At 35.8% G+C, this 17,137-nt stretch overlaps 1 protein-coding gene across 12 annotated transcripts in view; it reads left to right on the top strand.

The window, feature by feature from the left end:
• Nucleotides 1-17,137, top strand: part of Ush2a (usherin) — a 738,328-nt gene that overhangs the window by 496,966 nt on the left and 224,225 nt on the right. For all 12 annotated transcript variants that reach the window (XM_078022812.1, XM_078022814.1, XM_078022813.1 and 9 more), the window contains 3 exons: nt 607-1,235; nt 11,436-11,770; nt 12,878-13,000. In XM_078022812.1, coding sequence (XP_077878938.1) covers nt 607-1,235; nt 11,436-11,770; nt 12,878-13,000 — 1,087 coding nt within the window. The remainder of the gene's footprint in view (nt 1-606; nt 1,236-11,435; nt 11,771-12,877; nt 13,001-17,137) is intronic.

Below are 17,137 nucleotides of genomic sequence, written 5' to 3'. Positions count from 1 at the left end.
AGTAGGTGAAAGAGCTAAATCGGCAGCTTCTGTCACAGTCACAGTAAAAAATCACCTATAATATTAACAGGGAGTAGATAAATTGCAAAACATGGATTAGAATGATAAACAGAAGCAAGCATAATATGGAATATATAATGAGAGATGCTGAAGGCTTTTACTGGGTTATAAAATATGCGGGTTTGTTATGATAGTGTTATTGATTATAATTAGTTAGTGGGGTGCTAGGGAAAAAATGTAGTAGAAGCTACAACTTTGGTTACAACTGCCTTCTTGGATGTTTCTCTTCTCGTGCCTTAATTTTAAAAATTCCTCATATTTTTCATCATTAGCTTTAATAAAAAGAAATGATTTTGATAGAGCTCTCTTAGGAAGCAAAATGACAACTTTAGCACAATGATATTCAACAAGTATTTCATGCACATTAACGAGCAAGGCAGCCGTGATCCTTGTCTTTGTGGTCTGTGTTTGTTTACTTATTGGCCTTTACTAAGTTTTTATTTTCAAGTCCTTTTTGGAGAGTTATCCCTCATTTTAGCTGTATATTTGAGGAGCTGTGGTAAGTTTCCATGAGGTATCACATCTTGGGTTTATTCTGCTTTATAGAACCTGGACCTATAGACCCTCCAGTTCTTCTGGATGTAAAGTCAAGAATGATGTTGGTCACCTGGCAACGTCCTCTGAGGAGCAATGGAGTCATTACCCATTATAACATTTACCAACATGGCCATCTCTACTTGAGCACTTCTGGAAGTGCCACTAATTGCACAGTGTTCCATTTACACCCGTATACCCCCTATAAGTTCCAGGTAGAAGCCTGTACTTCCAAAGGATGCTCGCTGTCACCAGAGTCCCAGACTGTATGGACACTCCCAGGGGCACCAGAAGGTATCCCAAGTCCAGAGCTGTTCTCTGATACTCCGACTTCTGTCATTATATCTTGGCAACCACCCACCAACCCCAATGGCGTGGTGGAGAACTTCACAATTGAGAGAAGAGGCAAAGGGAGGGGAGAAGTTACTACCTTGGTGACTCTCCCAAGAAGTCATCCCATGAGGTTTATTGACAAGACTCCTGCTCTCAGCCCTTGGTCAAGATATGAATACCGGATACTGATGAGCACTCTTAATGGAGGCACAAACAGCAGTGCTTGGGTGGAAGTTACCACGAGACCTTCACGACCCGCTGGGATCCAGCCGCCTGTGGTGCAGGTGCTAGGGCCTGATGCGGCCAAGGTAAGATACTGAGTGTTCTGTCTCCTCTTCAGACTTAGGAATTTACCCTGGATTGACTCCGTGTTGAACAGAGCCATCTACTGACAAAACAAATGCATTTGTTGTTTTAGGCATTCACTGGAGAAACTGGGTTTTGGCCTTTGGCCCAAACTATCTCGAATTTGATGTCAGTTTTTCATTTCTCCCTGTATCCCCTTAATTATATTGTTGAGATGCTTCCATTTGCCTCGCACACCTGAAATACTTTGAATGCCACAATGGGATGCTTAGCTTAACCACCACGTCAGATTTAAATAGATCAGAAAATGAGAAGAGATGGGAAAATACAGAGAAACAGATTAGCATATTAACAAAAGTTCCAATCACCGATATTCTGATATTTATTTTTTAAAAGATCAAAGAATCGAGAGAATAGGGGAAAAAAGAAAAACCGCATATTCCTGGTGTATCTAGAAAGCGTTCAATTACTCGCCTCATTCTTTTGGGAATGAACTCTAGAGAACAGGATAACTACCATTGTTTTGGCTGGCATACAAACTTCATTCAAGGGAAATTAGTGTAACCAAACAGGAGGGAGTTTTGTAGCTTAGAAGCCTCTTTTGTGTAAATACACACATGCTTCCATGGATTCAGTCTTGTACCACTGCCAAAAGCATTGGTACAGTAGCTTGCTCACCAGAGCACAAAACAAAGGACATTTGCATAACAGCAAAGTTCATCTGTTGGAATTATTGCTTGGATCTCTGTTGTGTGCTCTCTTTCCCCCACCAAAGGCAAACACTAGGTGATGCTAAATAGTGCAAATTGCTGAAGAAATTTAATTTAACCTACAAACTAAGGGCTGTTTTAAGAAGTCTTTATTAGTTAGATTCAATAGAAAACTGGTTAAAACAATCTACCTTTTTTGATAGGCATATCAAAAGTATATCGACTTCTGTTGTTAAACATTCAAAGGAAAATAATTTTTAAGCATACATTTATGATATATACCAAGTCTATAATATGAATTTGGCAGTTTTAAGAATTGCTCTGCACTCAAAAACAACAGCAACAACAACAACAAAAAAAAAACTAGAGTTATTAATCATTTCAGAAATGACTTTTCTTTTCAATCCTGAGGGAATTTTGCAAAACTTTTGTGACAGTACCAATCAATAGGATGCCACATAACAAACATAGCCCTTCACAAAGGCAAAGCTACATAATGGACATTGTTCTGGATTCTTTCTAACAAAAATTTTATAACTAGGCATTGCTGAGGGTGGCAGATCTGAAAAAGAACAAGTATTTTCAGAAGAATAATAGCTCAATGCACAATGGTACTTGATTCAGCATATATAAACAGTGATCAAAAGTATCCGGAACAAGTTGCCTGGATTTTTCTTTATTTCTTCTCCTCTTTTGATTTTGTAATGTCATCCAGGAACGAAACAATATACGTGCCTTGTCACATTGCTAGAGAAGTTTAGATTAGCTTGGCTATGGGGGATGAATTACAAGGGCAATCACCAGAGGCCCACAGAGTGGTGGCAATTCCAGATGAGTGATCTAAAAGTTCCTAAGAAGGAACTTTCCTGGAATATAAAGATATGATACCCTAGCTTTAACTTCTTTAAAAAGTTATTTTTAAAAGGGATGTACCTGGAATGACCTTTTTACAGGCAGAATTCTAAGGCAGTACAGGGTATCATATGGGAAAAGACAGGACCTGCAGGGGTATATGTATGATTCTTTTCTGGTCTGTCTCCCTCTTCTTATAAAGCCACCAATATTCAGTCATGGGGGTTCTATGCTCATAAATTTAGCTAATTCCAATCACCTCCTGTAGATTACACCTCTTTACATCATACAGTTTATGATTCCACCCTTAATACTTCGCTATGGGGATTAGATTTTAATGTGAGCTTTTGGAGGCAGCAAAGGGTATTCAAGCCATAGGATCACCTAGTTCTTTTTATTTTCACACCGTGTGTCTGTAAGAATCCAGTCTGATGCAGAAAGAAAGAGAAATGACTCAAACTCATGCCAACTAAAAAATAAATTCAAAGTAAAACATTAGTAAGTATAAAAAGAGGTGATGTGACTTGGCTTAGACATGAATATCAAGAAAAGATAACTGGAGGGCAGAGTAGATCAAAATCACATTCCTACAATCTGAGTACAAGGAAAATAATTATGTAATCGAAAAGAAATGGTGTTATCTAAAAGAAAAGAAAAGAAACACAGGCACTTTTTTTTGCTCATGAATTTCTTAAGAAAATTCATTTCATTTTATGAACTTGGAAAAAGTCTCTCTACTGATACTGAAAAAGATAAGTCAGTGAATTAGAGTAACTTCACAAATGAATACATATCCAAACTTCTAGAAAATGTTTGCAAATTGAATTAGGCCATATATTAAAAGAATGATATACTGGGACAAATTTGATTTGATTCCAAAATTGTAAAGATGTCTCAAAAGTATTACCATACTTCTTACATCAATGAATTAAAGGAGAAAGCCCATTTTTAAATGAATAGATGCAGAAAAAGCACTTATCAGAATCAGCAGTCATTTCTAACAAAAATGCAAAGTAAAATCAGAAGAGAAAGAAAGATATTTAAGTAGGATAAAGTCAATATGCAGATTGTTGTGTGGAGCTGTTGGTTCAACTGATGATAAATAAGAAAGACAATGCAGAAATAACTAAGCTGAGATGCAGCAAACAAAGCTCATTTACAGTGATGTCACAGGCCCCTAAACCCTGATGTTCCCACCCGTCTTTTCACAGTTAAAGCAGAGTAAAAGAGAGCATGCCTGCGGTTCTCAACTCCTCTCACCTGGAAGGGTCCTCAGTTCAGCTCAGACAGGCAAAGCCACTGCCTAGACCTGTGCACCATGAGAAGCAACAGTGTCACCTTGACCACATCCAGTCCTCATGTTGCTCTGCTGTATACATTTAGTGCCCCTTATTTACAGGTCTGATAATAAACCAAAGTCAAAGGAGTTGAGTCTTAAGTCCACTGGTTTTTAAAGATGGGCTGATTTTTGATATCTGCTTAAATCAAACCATAAGTAAAATCATTATAAATATTTTACAGAAGAAAATAATAATGAAAACTAATACCAAATTTTTACTGTGTCCAGGAATTGTTCTCATTGAATCCTTAGCACAACCTTGCCAGACTGATTTCATCAGTATCCCCATTTCACATACAGGAAAAATGAGAATTGAGAGATGAAGTAGCCTGCCAAAACTTACATGACAAATAACCTGGAGATTCACACCCATGCAATATGGCCCTGAACTCTAAACTACTTCTTCATAATGCAACATGTGGAGACTACACCCTCTTCCTGGAAAGAAGGAAGAGTTAACATAGAAACTTACTTCATTCAAATCAGAATGCCAATGATGGTTTTGTTTCATTTTCTTTCAAACTGGAATGATGATCTTTAAGTATAAATACAAGATTAGTTGGAAATATTCAGAAGAAAGTTATAGAAGAAATGAAAACTGAGATGATATTTACTTTATAGCATAGACTTTAAAATACTGAATAATAACCTTAAAAATAGGCAACTGGAGTGATATGAAATCTATGAGTAGTTTTGATTTGCATTTCTCTAATTGCTAGAAATGTAAAACTACTCTAAGATTACATCTCACTCCAGTCAGAATGGCAGCTATTAAGAATACAAACAACAATAAGTGTTGGCGAGGATGTGGGGAAAAAAGCACACTCATACATTTCTGGTGGGACTGCAAATTGGTACAGCCAATCTGGAAAGCAGTGTGGAGAATCCTTGGAAAACTGGAAATAGAACCACCATTTGACCCAGCTGTCTCACTCCTCAGTCTATACCCAAAGAACTTAAAAACAGGGACACAGCCACATCAATGTTTATAGCAGCACAACTCACAATAGTTAAACTGTGGAACCAACCTAAATGTCCTTCATAAGATGAATGGATAAAGAAAATGTGATATATATATATACACAATGGAATATTATTCAGCCTTAAAAGAGAATAAAATCATGGCATTTGCATGCAAATGGATGGAGCTGGAGAAATAAGGCTAAGTGAAATTAGCCAATCCCCCCAAACCAAATGCCAAATGATTTCTCTAATTTAAGGATTCTGATTCATAATATGCTGCGTTGGCGGGGTGGATTAAAATGAACTCTAGATAGGGCAAAGGAGATGGAGGGGAAGGAGAGGTAGGAAAGATGGTTGAATGAAATGGACATCATTACCCTAAGTACATGTATGAAGACACAAAAGATGTGACTCTACTCTGTGTACAACCAGAGATATAAAAAACTGTGCTCTATATGTGTAATATAAATTGTAATGCATTTTATTGTCATATATAACAAACTAAAATTTTTTAAAAATTTAAAAACATCCTCTGATTCAAACCAGAAAAAAAAAGGCAAATGCTCAAATGGTCATTGGAACAGACTAGAGAATTAGAAAGAGAAATAAACATATGTGGGAGCTCAACTTATTATAAAAGAGGTATTTTATTTCATTGGGAATGGATGGTTTACTTTAAAAGTGATAGTGGCCAGACTGTTCATGTGTAAGGAAATAAACAGATCACTCTATCACACTATATACTTAAATTTCAATAAATTTAATGTTCAAAATTAGTGTTATAAAATAGAAGGTTTGGGAGAAAATATAGGAGCGCTTTATGTTCTAAAGTGAGGAATCCCTTTAGAAAAAATGAAAATAGGTAGCTTTAAAAGAAAAGATAGTTATATGTTTCTAGAAGATGATATAATTATTTTTTACAATGCATGAGAACCCCCACATGTTAAAATCTAAAGGATACATGGAGAAAACATATCTGTATTACATTTACAAATTAATGCTCTCTCCATAATATACAAATAACTTTTTATAATTTGTAATAAAAATAATTGAATAGAAACAATTTAAGAAGATACAGTCAGTAATATTCACAAAGATTTACCTTTTACCAAAGTCAGGGAAATGCAAATTAAAAAACAAAATTGGCAAAAGAATTAAAATCAATAATTTCAAGAGTTTGTGAGGACACAGATCATGGATGCTTTACTTGTTTGTTATAAAGTGAATTATCTCAACTTTTTTGGAAAGTATCAATCAATGATGGTTAAAATTAGATATATTTAACTTTTGGCATAGCAATCCTTGGTAATCCTATCCAATATAAAGCAAATGCCATGGCATCTGTTGCAAGCATTTCAATATTCATTCATGAAAAGAATATTACATAACAGCAAAAAATGATAAACTGTGTCCATATTTTATTGTCTGAAAGGCCAGTTGCCACATAAGGGGTAGGAAATAACTTTTTTTCTGTAAAAACATGAAGAAGAAAGAGATCTTACATGTGTGCAGACACATTTGCTTTGCTTGTATGAGCATACAAAAAAGTATAGAAGAATAATATATGATTTTCTCACCTTAAAAGGGTAATTGCAATGAATGGAAAGAGGTGAGGAAGAATGTATTCTTTCTCTGACTGCAAAATACAAATATAGTATTTGATATTGGTGGTTAATATTAGCATTTCTAATGGGAAGGAAGATATTTTTAAGAATAACTCTAATTTTATTTCAATAAATATTTATTACCCACCTTACTCTGTATGAGTTTTCAGGAAATCCGTTGTGAAGAGAAATTGCTGTATAGAGTCAAATATTCCCACACCATTTTCCCCTCTTGTACATTCAAATCTTCTATTGGTTAATAGTCTCATAATTATGCAACCTCAGGTTGGGGGTGCAGGTTTGTAGTAGTAGAGTGTTTGCCTAGCATGGACAAGGGCTGGGGTTCCATCTCTAGCACAGCCAAAAATTAACCAAAAACAAAAGCAAACGAATTATGCAAACTTACATATAGACATAAGGGCAAGAATTGTTTATTCACCTTACACATGAGGACCTTAGACATAGGGACACTAAGGCCCAAAGATGTTAAGTATTTCATTCAAAGTCATACAGCTTTAATAGCATAACTCGGATCACATATCAGATAAATTTGTTCTTAACCCATTCTCAATCTGTTATATTAATCCTTGTAAATACTCTTATTCATAAGATCCTTAAATATAGTGTGATGGAATTAAAGAAGAAAGGAAGTTGTTTGCAATGTTTATATGTATTATTCTTTTCAGACTTGAAGCCAATCAACATACCTACATGTCTTAGTTTCTGCTTAAAACAGGGAATTTTGAAAGTATGCTTATTTTGTAGAGCTGATTTTCAGGATATGAAAGAATTAGCAAAAGTTTTGGGTCCTTAAACACCTAACCAGTTATTTACCTGTCCTATTTTCTGATAATTTACAATAACTAAACAAAGAAATGGAAATCTAAGTAATAAGCCACTCAAACAAATCATTTTGATAGGCAAGCTGTCTTTGAAATAAACATTTTATTTCTGGTAGGAAACCATTAATCCAATTGAAGGTTTTCAATGTGAAATTATTGTTTTAGAGAACACAACTCTTGCTTATTCATTCCAACAGTCTGTTCTTTTGTCTGATTTTTCAGGGATGCAACAATATTTTATAATATTTCCTTTGTAAAATGGATGTAAAACAGCTTGTGAGAAACTAAACTGAAAGCTTTAATCTCATACATTTTGGACATACTATAGAGAGTGGAGTCTTAAACATAGGAAAGAATAGAATCCAACACTTAACTAACTAGCTTCTTAAAAACCTTGGACACGTATATTTTTAATAATGGCTTCAGGATATTTTCAGGAGGGTGATCAAATTAAATGCCATTTCTTTTAGCCTGTGGTCAGTAGACCATAATGACGATGTCCTTTTCCACATGGTCTAGAAAGCCATAGGTTGAGGGTTTTCTCTGATATGTAGAGAAAAAAAGAAATGAATAGAGGGATCTTGAGGAAAATAGAAGGTAAATCAATAGAGTTGAAGCAGGAAACCAAAGGGAAGGAAGAAAGAGAAGGAAAGGGAAAGGACTAGGGAGCAAAGTTTACCAAATTATGCTATTTACATATTTACATGTAGAAGTGCATGACAATCCATTCCAATTTTCTATATAACTGTAATGCACCAAGTAAAAATAAATAAAAGAAAAAATAAAAAAAGAAGAAAAAGCGTTTCATATCATACTTCAAACATTTCTAGAAAAGTAGATTCATTTCTACTAATTCACTACTCTCCAAAAGACACATTTTGCTTAATATATAACATTTAAGAAATGAAAAATATAGCTAATTTTTAATGTAATCATCTATAGAAGAGAAAACAGGGTTTTCTCTTTAAATGACCTTTAAATGACCATCTCCAGAGTCATTAACATCAGATCCCTTCATCTCTGTTGGTAGATACCTTATTCAAGTTTTTTCTTTTTTTTTAGTTTTTTATTTGCTCTTTTTACAGTAGAATGTATTTTGACATATCATACGTACATGGAGTATAAATTCCCATTCTTGAGGTTGTACATTATGTGGAGTTTTATTGGTCATGGATTCATATATGAACACAAGAAAATTATGTCTGATTCATTATACTGTCTTCCCTATCCCCATCCCCTCCCCCTTCCCTTATTCCCCTTTGTGTAAGCCAATGAACTTCTATTCCCATCCCCCCTTATCATGTGTTAGCATCTATGTATCAGAGAGAACATTTGGCCTTTGGTTTTGGGGGTCTGACTTATTTTACTTAGCATGGTAGTCTCCAGTTTCATCCATTTACCTGCAAGTGCCATAATTTCATTCTTCTTTTTGGCTGAGTAATATTCCATTGTGTATATGTACCACATTTTCTTTATCCATTTATCTGTTGAAGGGCACCTAGGTTGGTTCCACAACTTAGCTTTTGTGAATTGAGCTGCTATAAATATTAATGTGCTCTGTGTCCTGATAGTATGCTGATTTTAAGCCCTTCAGGTATATACCAAGGAGTGGTAACTGGGTCAAATAGTTCTATTCCAAGTTTTCTAAGGAATCTCCATACTGCTTTCTAGAATGGTTGCATCAATTTTCATTCCCACCAGTAACATATGAGTGAAACTTTTCCCCCTTCATCCTCACCAACCTTTATTAATACTATATCCACAATAGCTAAACAAAAATGCATTCTACTGTCATGTATAACTAATTAGAACAAATTTAAAAAAAAAGATTCCCAAACAAAAAAAATAAATAAATAAAGATTTAAAAGTTCTGTTTTGAAATAACATGGAAATCAGGGATCAAGTTAACTGTCCTTCCAGAAGCAAAAAAAAAAAAAAAAAAAAAAAAAAAAACCACAGCCCAAAATACACTCATGAGTCACTTAAAGACTGGGCAACATTCTGAGAAGTGCCTTGTTTGGCGAGTGTCATTGTGAAAACATCAAGAGTGTGCAGTGCTAAGGCAGCTAAAGCAGTTCAAGTTTTATCTTATGAAGGCTTTTCCTCAGCCTCAATACTAAGTTCCAAATCAATTCACTGTTAGATCAACTACTAACAGACTGTCTCCCAAATTTTCATTCATTCAACTGTGGCCAAACCCTGGTCTGAGTTCTCAAAATATTCTTGTTTAAAAGGCAGGGAAGTCATGGATCCCTCACCTGGATCAGGTTGAATTTAACAGTAGCAGTGCTTCCATTTTTTTGTTTGTTTGTTTGTTTGTTTTTTTTCATGAATGTTACAAGTACTAGGAAGCCTCCAGAGCTTGACCTTGACTCGTTTTCCAAGTTCACAGATAGCACTGCACCTCCAAAAGCAAACAGAACTTTATGTCACTGTGCAATCTTTGCTTGCTTTAGGTTCCTTTCTTGAGTCTTTTTTGCATGCAGCAAATCCTGTGTAGTCATAAGGAGCACATCTGAAACTACTCTTTATTCCAGCGTCTCTTCTTAGAACCCTCCTAGAGGCTCTTAGTTTTAACAGTGACTTCAGGCCAGGTAGCCAATGTTGAAGAAATATCTGTCCTTTGTCAATTATGAATTGCTGTTAGTAATCAGCCGGGCCACTGCTCAACCATCGTGGGGTGGCGGTGGGGCGGTGGGCAGGGGAGTCTGTTTTGTTACAATAATCAGCAAGAATGTTCTTATAAAAATCTCAGGTCATATTCCTCTGGAGGAAACGTTTTGTCTTTGATTTAAGATAGAAAATTTTGGTCAGTCCTTCTCTATTTTAAGTTTTCTATTTCTTTCTCAACTTAAAATAACTGAGAAAAAAATCTAATTAAATGAGAGCCACTCAAATAAATCATTTTGATAGGCAAGCCATTTCTGAAAGAAACATTTTTCTACTGAGAAACTCTAATTTTAATTAAAAGTTAATTTCTTTCTGACTTTGATTTTATGTATAGTCATAAATAGAGATAACATATCATCCTGTTGAAATCTGTCTTTAAGGACTTCAAAATAAATAGATACTAAGGGGTTTTTAATTCATGTGCCTGATTTTAGGGCCCTTTTTCTCCGCCAAAGCATTAGTGTGTTATTACTACACTCTCCCAAAACGTAGCTGGAAAAGAAATCTTAGACATTACAATAATTCTATTACCAAATGTTGTTAATTTTTTTTTTCTTTTTTTTTTTTTACGATGCACAAATTCGTGTGTTAGATAAATAAAACCAGCCTTGGATTGTCGTTTTAAAAAAGCTCTCTGCCCATTCTCTATCCCTGGACATAGGAAGTGTCCTTATTGCTTTACTTGCTAAATTCCATACAAATAAGATGCAAGAACTCAATTGTGCATCCCCAGAAAAGGCAAATAATGACGAATCTTTCCCCATCCTACAAAGAAAAGTGATTCATATAGCATGCGCACTAACATTCCAAACAAGAGAGTTCTGATGTTTCCTTTAATTGAGTTGTAAACAAGAACACTATCAAATCCTGCCACTGTCCTACTGATGCCTGTGGATGTGTGAATTTTCTCCGTGTGCTCGCTCTGTGTCCTTCAGGACACCCACAGCGGAGATGAATCGCTAAGGTGTGTATTGGTGTGACAGTCCTAGAAAGTATCAAGACTAAAAGCCAAGCCCAGGAAACAGCGTTCCATTTACTTCCTGGTGGACTGCTAATTGATCCCAAACCCTTCATTACCGTCTAGTACAAAGGCTAAGTAGAAGGCAGTCACGCGGAAAGCGACTTCACTGAGAACAGGCAGAGCCAAATCCTAGGCCTTGTGAACTTGAGTTGCTCTGTCCCTGTGTTGTCACACTGATTCTGAGTTTCTCTTCTATTTCAGGTCACTTGGAAACCTCCGCTCATCCAGAATGGAGACATACTTAGCTATGAGATCCGCATGCCCGACCCACACATCACAGTAACCAATGTCACCTCTTCAGCGTTAAGTCAATTAGTTACTCACCTGATTCCTTTCACCAATTATTCTGTCACGATTGTTGCTTGCTCAGGGGGTAACGGGTATCTAGGAGGGTGCACAGAGAGCTTACCTACCTATGTTACCACAGACCCCACTCTACCTCAGGAAGTGGGTCCCTTGTCTGTGATTCCACTAAGTGAGTCTTATGTTGGAATTTCTTGGCAGCCAACATCCAAGCCAAATGGACCTAATTTGAGGTAAGAGAGTGTAGATTTTGGCAAGGTATTACCTCTCAAAAAATTAGGGGAAGAAGCTTTAACTTTGGGGGTTTTTTGGAGGGAGGGGGGCTACTGGGGATTAAACCCAGGGGCATTTAACTACTGAGTCACATCCCTGGCCCTTTTTATTTTATTTATTTATTTATTTTTGAGACAGAGTCTTTGTTAGGTTGTTAAGGCTGGTCTTGAACTTATGATCCTCCTGCCTCAGCTGGTATTTCAGGTGTGCACCACCATACCTGGTTAAGAAGCTTTTACTTACAACTGAACATAAGAACTAATTTCTTACTGAGTATCCCAGTCCTCCCATCCCCTCATTCATAATAATCATTCAACATCATATTGGATATCTTGACTTATATGAAACCACAGAATCATCATAATATTGAGAAGATCTGAAAACCCTTGAAATTGTGATTATTGTTCTATAAGGATTCTCTTCATGATCTTCCTCTTGATTTTCAAGTATATTTTTATTCTAAGTTAGGCAATGCTGATGAATATTCTGCATGACACAGTTGCAGAAACACATCTCAGAATTCTAAAGGGAAAGCTATAATTCTTTGGCACACTATTACTATCGGAAAACTTGTAAAATGTGCAGTCAGGGATATAGATAAGATGAAAGAAAAGAGTTGTGATTCTAAAATGGCTTTGTTGTAACCTGAACTTGATACTTGGCCAAGAATACAGAGTTAATAATAGTATCATTGTTTATAAAGTATTGATGGTAGAAATTTTAAGAAATCATTAACTTGGTAAGCTTTCTGTATTTCTACTAAGTGTGAAACCAACAATAAAGATTTGGCAAATCTGACATAGAAAAAATCTAAAAGGTTATCATTCTTGCTGATAGTCATACAATATGAATGTAGCTGATTGTTTCAAATGAAATGAATATATGATACTAGAGCCAGAAAAAAAAGTCTATCTGAAAAAATATTTAATGGTAAACTTAAGATATTATTCTTTATGTTTGAATGCATGCATCATGCATCACACACACATACCAGGAAAAAAACCCTGATTTTTGGTAATAACATTAGTTGAGATAATCCTGATGTTCCTGCTTGTCTTTTGCTTTAGATATGAGCTTCTGAGACGTAAAATTCAGCAACCACTTGCATCAAATCCCCCAGAAGATTTAAATCTGTGGCACAATATTTATTCAGGAACTCAGTGGTTTTATGAAGATAAGGGTCTTAGCAGGTGAGATTACAAAAACTATAAAAACAAATGCTGGCATTTAGTTTGGGGCATGTTGAACAGTTCAAAGTATCTTAGTGTCTTCATTGTGTGAGCACGTTATCAGTTGTGCAATGGAATATGTTTGGTTATTATCTGTGGCATTAATCATCGAACTGTAACAGTCAGCATGTTTAATGTTTGCCATCTTAGCTGCATGCTTAAAATAAGCCTTTGAAGTCAAATTTGTAGAGTTTTAGCCTTAACCTATTGCCTTTGTCACAACACTATCAAGATGTGAAAATTCATAGGGGAATTTGGAAATATTGAATATATATAAAACTGTAAATTAGTGGACACTTAGATGCTTGCCATTTCTGAGAACCAATTGGTTATAAGTCATGGACTCAGTCCATAGGAAATTATCTAGTGAACAGCATTGAGACTTGAAAGAATTTAATAAAGAGTTCAAAGAAGTTAAGAAATGGTCAAACAGATGATGTTAGTGATGTCATTTCTATGTAGTAGAACTAAGAAGTCCCAAGGTTCTGTTTCATCCTGTGCTAGAGAACTAGCTTAGTGACCTCAAGCAAATCACTTTAGGACTCTGAGTTTCACTTTTGTTATCCTTAAAAATGAGGTGTTGGTGGGATTAAGTGACTTCAAATGTTTCTTGGGTCTAAGCACTATAATCATATTTCAACATCTGTGAATATTACTTTATAAAAACCTGTCAGTCATACTTCTCAGTAACTTTGCCAAGTTAGTGATTTATCCGGACGCACCACTGAATAGCTGTGTTCTGAACCTGTCACAACTTGAGCCTCTCCTCCTACCCCTTCTTACCAAGGCCTTGGCAATACATGTCTCCAATGGATGCCACTCGCTCACTCTGCTTCTCCCCATTATGGAATATTCCCATGCCCAATGAAATCATCCTTCAAGTCTTGGCCTAGAAGTTTCTTGCTCCAGAAAGTATCCCTGCCCATCACTTGCTGGTTCCAGTCAGCTTCCCTTTTAGGTATTTCCATAGCATATCCCCTAACATAGCACCGTTATTGTTGTGATGTACCAGCCTGACTGCTTGCCTGGATACTACCTTACATCATGACATCAACCACAAGATAGATTTCTCTGTCTTCTAAGCCCTCCCATAGTCCCTGGCGCCTAGTAGACCTCAAAACACATGTTAAATGAAAGGCTATGCTTACTCAATCAAGGGTCCTTGGTGTTTTGATTCCTTAACTACCTTAGGAATATTAACTGTAGTCTTTATTATTCTCTTTGGGGGAATGGGCCAAACTCAGAAAACTTACCCTATCTAAAAGAATTGTGGGAAAACATAATAGATATTCTAAGATTCTTTGCCGAGAGGCAGCATGAATATGTAACCAAGCAACAGAATAAACCATATGAAATTGTCACCTTTTTAAGTAAGAGATGGTCGATTATGGGCAGATCCTTTTTATTCAACCTAAACTTTCACAGTCATTATACTATTCTCAACTATTTTTCATCTGTTATTGACTTCACTTGGCATTCCTATGTGATTATTGCTTAAGTTGAAGGAATTCATTTATTCAACAATTTATTTTTTCTTGCTATATACTGAGCCACAATGATAAGGAACAAAAGATAAATCCAGCATAGACCTTGTCCTTGCAGAACTCATGATGTGGCTGGAGAGCCCTCCTCCCATCCCCAGGGACTGCAATTTACATATTAATTGCTATCATCACAGTTAACTTCATAGTCACCAATTTGACCCAGTAAAATCATTTAGAAAAAGTAACTTCTTATGATCTAAGAACTTTTAAGTGCCTTAACGATAACAGTTTCCAAATAAAGATAACCTAACATTACTGAATCTGAGTTTCAACTGTGATATATTCAGCAGAAACACAGAATAAATCCCACAGAGTTAATTTTGCTTCTTCATAGAAGAAACAATAGTTTCTGAGAGAATTAGCACCAAGGCCAGAATCCTAATTGAGAAGTTTAAGTGATTCCTCTAAGATGTCTTAATGAGAAGAACAAATCTAAAGTGTATCAGAAAAAAAAAATCCACACAAATTAAATTGGAATGTGAGCTGAAATAAGCATGCTCATGACAAATACTTCTAAAAGGGAAGTGTATATAACAAAAAGGTGCTGAAGAAATCTTTTGAGTAGCCTCATAATGCCGAATATCAAGTTTTTTTGTTGTTGTTATTTTGTTTTTTTCTTGTTAGGACTAGCAAAGTATTTTGTTGTTGTTAATATTCAAATAATTGCTACACCCTTTTAAACAGTGTATAGTAAAAACTATGCATTCTCTCTCTTTTTTTAAAGAGAGAGTGAGAGAGAGAGGGGGGGAGAGAGAGAGAATTTTTTTAATATTTATTTTTTAGTATTTGGCAGACACAACATCTTTGTTTGTATGTGGTGCTGAGGATCGAATCTGGACCACACGCATGCCAGGCGAGCGCGCTACTGCTTGAGCCACATCCCCAGCCCCTGCATTCTCTCTTAACATTCAAAATAAATGCATGAGTCTTCATATTGCAAGAACTTGCTTTGTCTTTCTATCTATCTTTCTTTCTTTTTTTTTTTTTTTTTTTGTTTTCTACCCTTCTGCCCTTAAAAGCCCTAAAATGAGAGAAAACTGGAAGTTAGTTCACTGGTGGACTCTGTTTTTCTGTTTAAAGGAATCTATCTTATTTGGTCAGATGCTTCCGTTGCCCTCCTGACAACAGCCAAAGACAACCAGCCCTACTGGTCAGTTAGCTGCAGTCTCCAAATACAGTGGTAGCAGAACTGAGAAGCCATTTGGTGTTGCTGCACACTTCTGTCATTGCTCCTTTATGATCCTTCCCCTTGACCTACACAGTTACTCCTTGGTATTTATTCACAAGGAATTATTTCCTGGACCCCTCCATGGACCAAAATCCACAAATGCCTATATGAAATTGTAAAGAATTTGCATATAACCTACCCACATCCTTCCATACACTTTAAATCACCTCTAGGTTATTTATAATACCTAGTACAAGGTAAATATTATGTAAATCTTTGTTATGCCAATGTTGTTTAGGGAACAATACCAAGAAAAATAGTCTGGAAATGTTCAGTAACAGATGCATTTTTTTTTCCAAATATTTTCCAGCTAAGAATTGGGGGCATAGCTCAGTGACAGTGTACTTGCCTAGTATGCATGAAGCCCTGGGTTCAAGTCTCACAGTGGAAAAAACATTTACTTCGGATATTTTCCATCCATGATTGGTTAAGTCTGAGGATGTGGAACTTTGGGACATAGAATACCAATTGTATTTATCTGTTTTATCCATTTGACTGTCTAATGTTTTTAATAATTTTTAAATCGAATTCAATTAATTTTAGGGGGAATATGTAATTTTCTAATCTCCCCAGATTCTACCATTCCCCATTTACTTCTTCACTGACATCTACATAAATAAAGGGAACACTGAAGTATTTTTTTCCCATCTTGGCTTTTTATTTTTATAGCTACATTTAGAGTTCACTTTTAAATGGAGGTTTTCCTGAAAAAAATTAACTGAAGATTTACTGGGCATTTCTTTATTACTATATTTGTGAGAGTAAATATAAATTGAAGTCATTTTTCCTGTTCAAGTGGTCTATTTGGTTAGTTATGTGTTTATAATATATAGAAAAATACACCAATTTAATGTAGGATATCCTGAAATTCAGGTTATTCTAATAGTTTCTGTCTTCCTTTTCTATCTACCTACACAAAACAGAATATTGAACCGATTATCCAGATAATTTAATTCAAACAAAAATACTTATTGTTGTTAAAGGACAGTTCTTGTCTGAATTGTGCAGGCAGTGTCCTCATTGTTGAATTGTGCTTTGCTGTGTAGACAGGGACAGACTCCGTGAAACGGCAGGTTTATACTACTTGTCAGTTTCAAACTTTTCTTCCTAAATAATTCTGTGCCAAGTGACCAAGTTATGGTTGTTGGGGGAACCATAACTTTGGGTTTCCTGACACTTTCATCACTGGGAAAATCTGGCGTACGTGCCGTTATTGTGTGATGCTGTGGATGTGAGCCGGGCTGGGTTTAACAAGAGGGCTGTGACCTCCTTCATTTTAAACGTCAATCTCCCCTTACCGTCTTCAGCGACTAATGCTGCCCTGGT

This window comes from Ictidomys tridecemlineatus, chromosome 10 (assembly GCF_052094955.1).
Source record: "Ictidomys tridecemlineatus isolate mIctTri1 chromosome 10, mIctTri1.hap1, whole genome shotgun sequence".
Classification (NCBI taxonomy): domain Eukaryota; kingdom Metazoa; phylum Chordata; class Mammalia; order Rodentia; family Sciuridae; genus Ictidomys; species Ictidomys tridecemlineatus.
The sequence above is the reverse complement of the archived record's forward strand: the minus strand, read 5'-3'. Positions and strand labels throughout refer to the sequence as shown.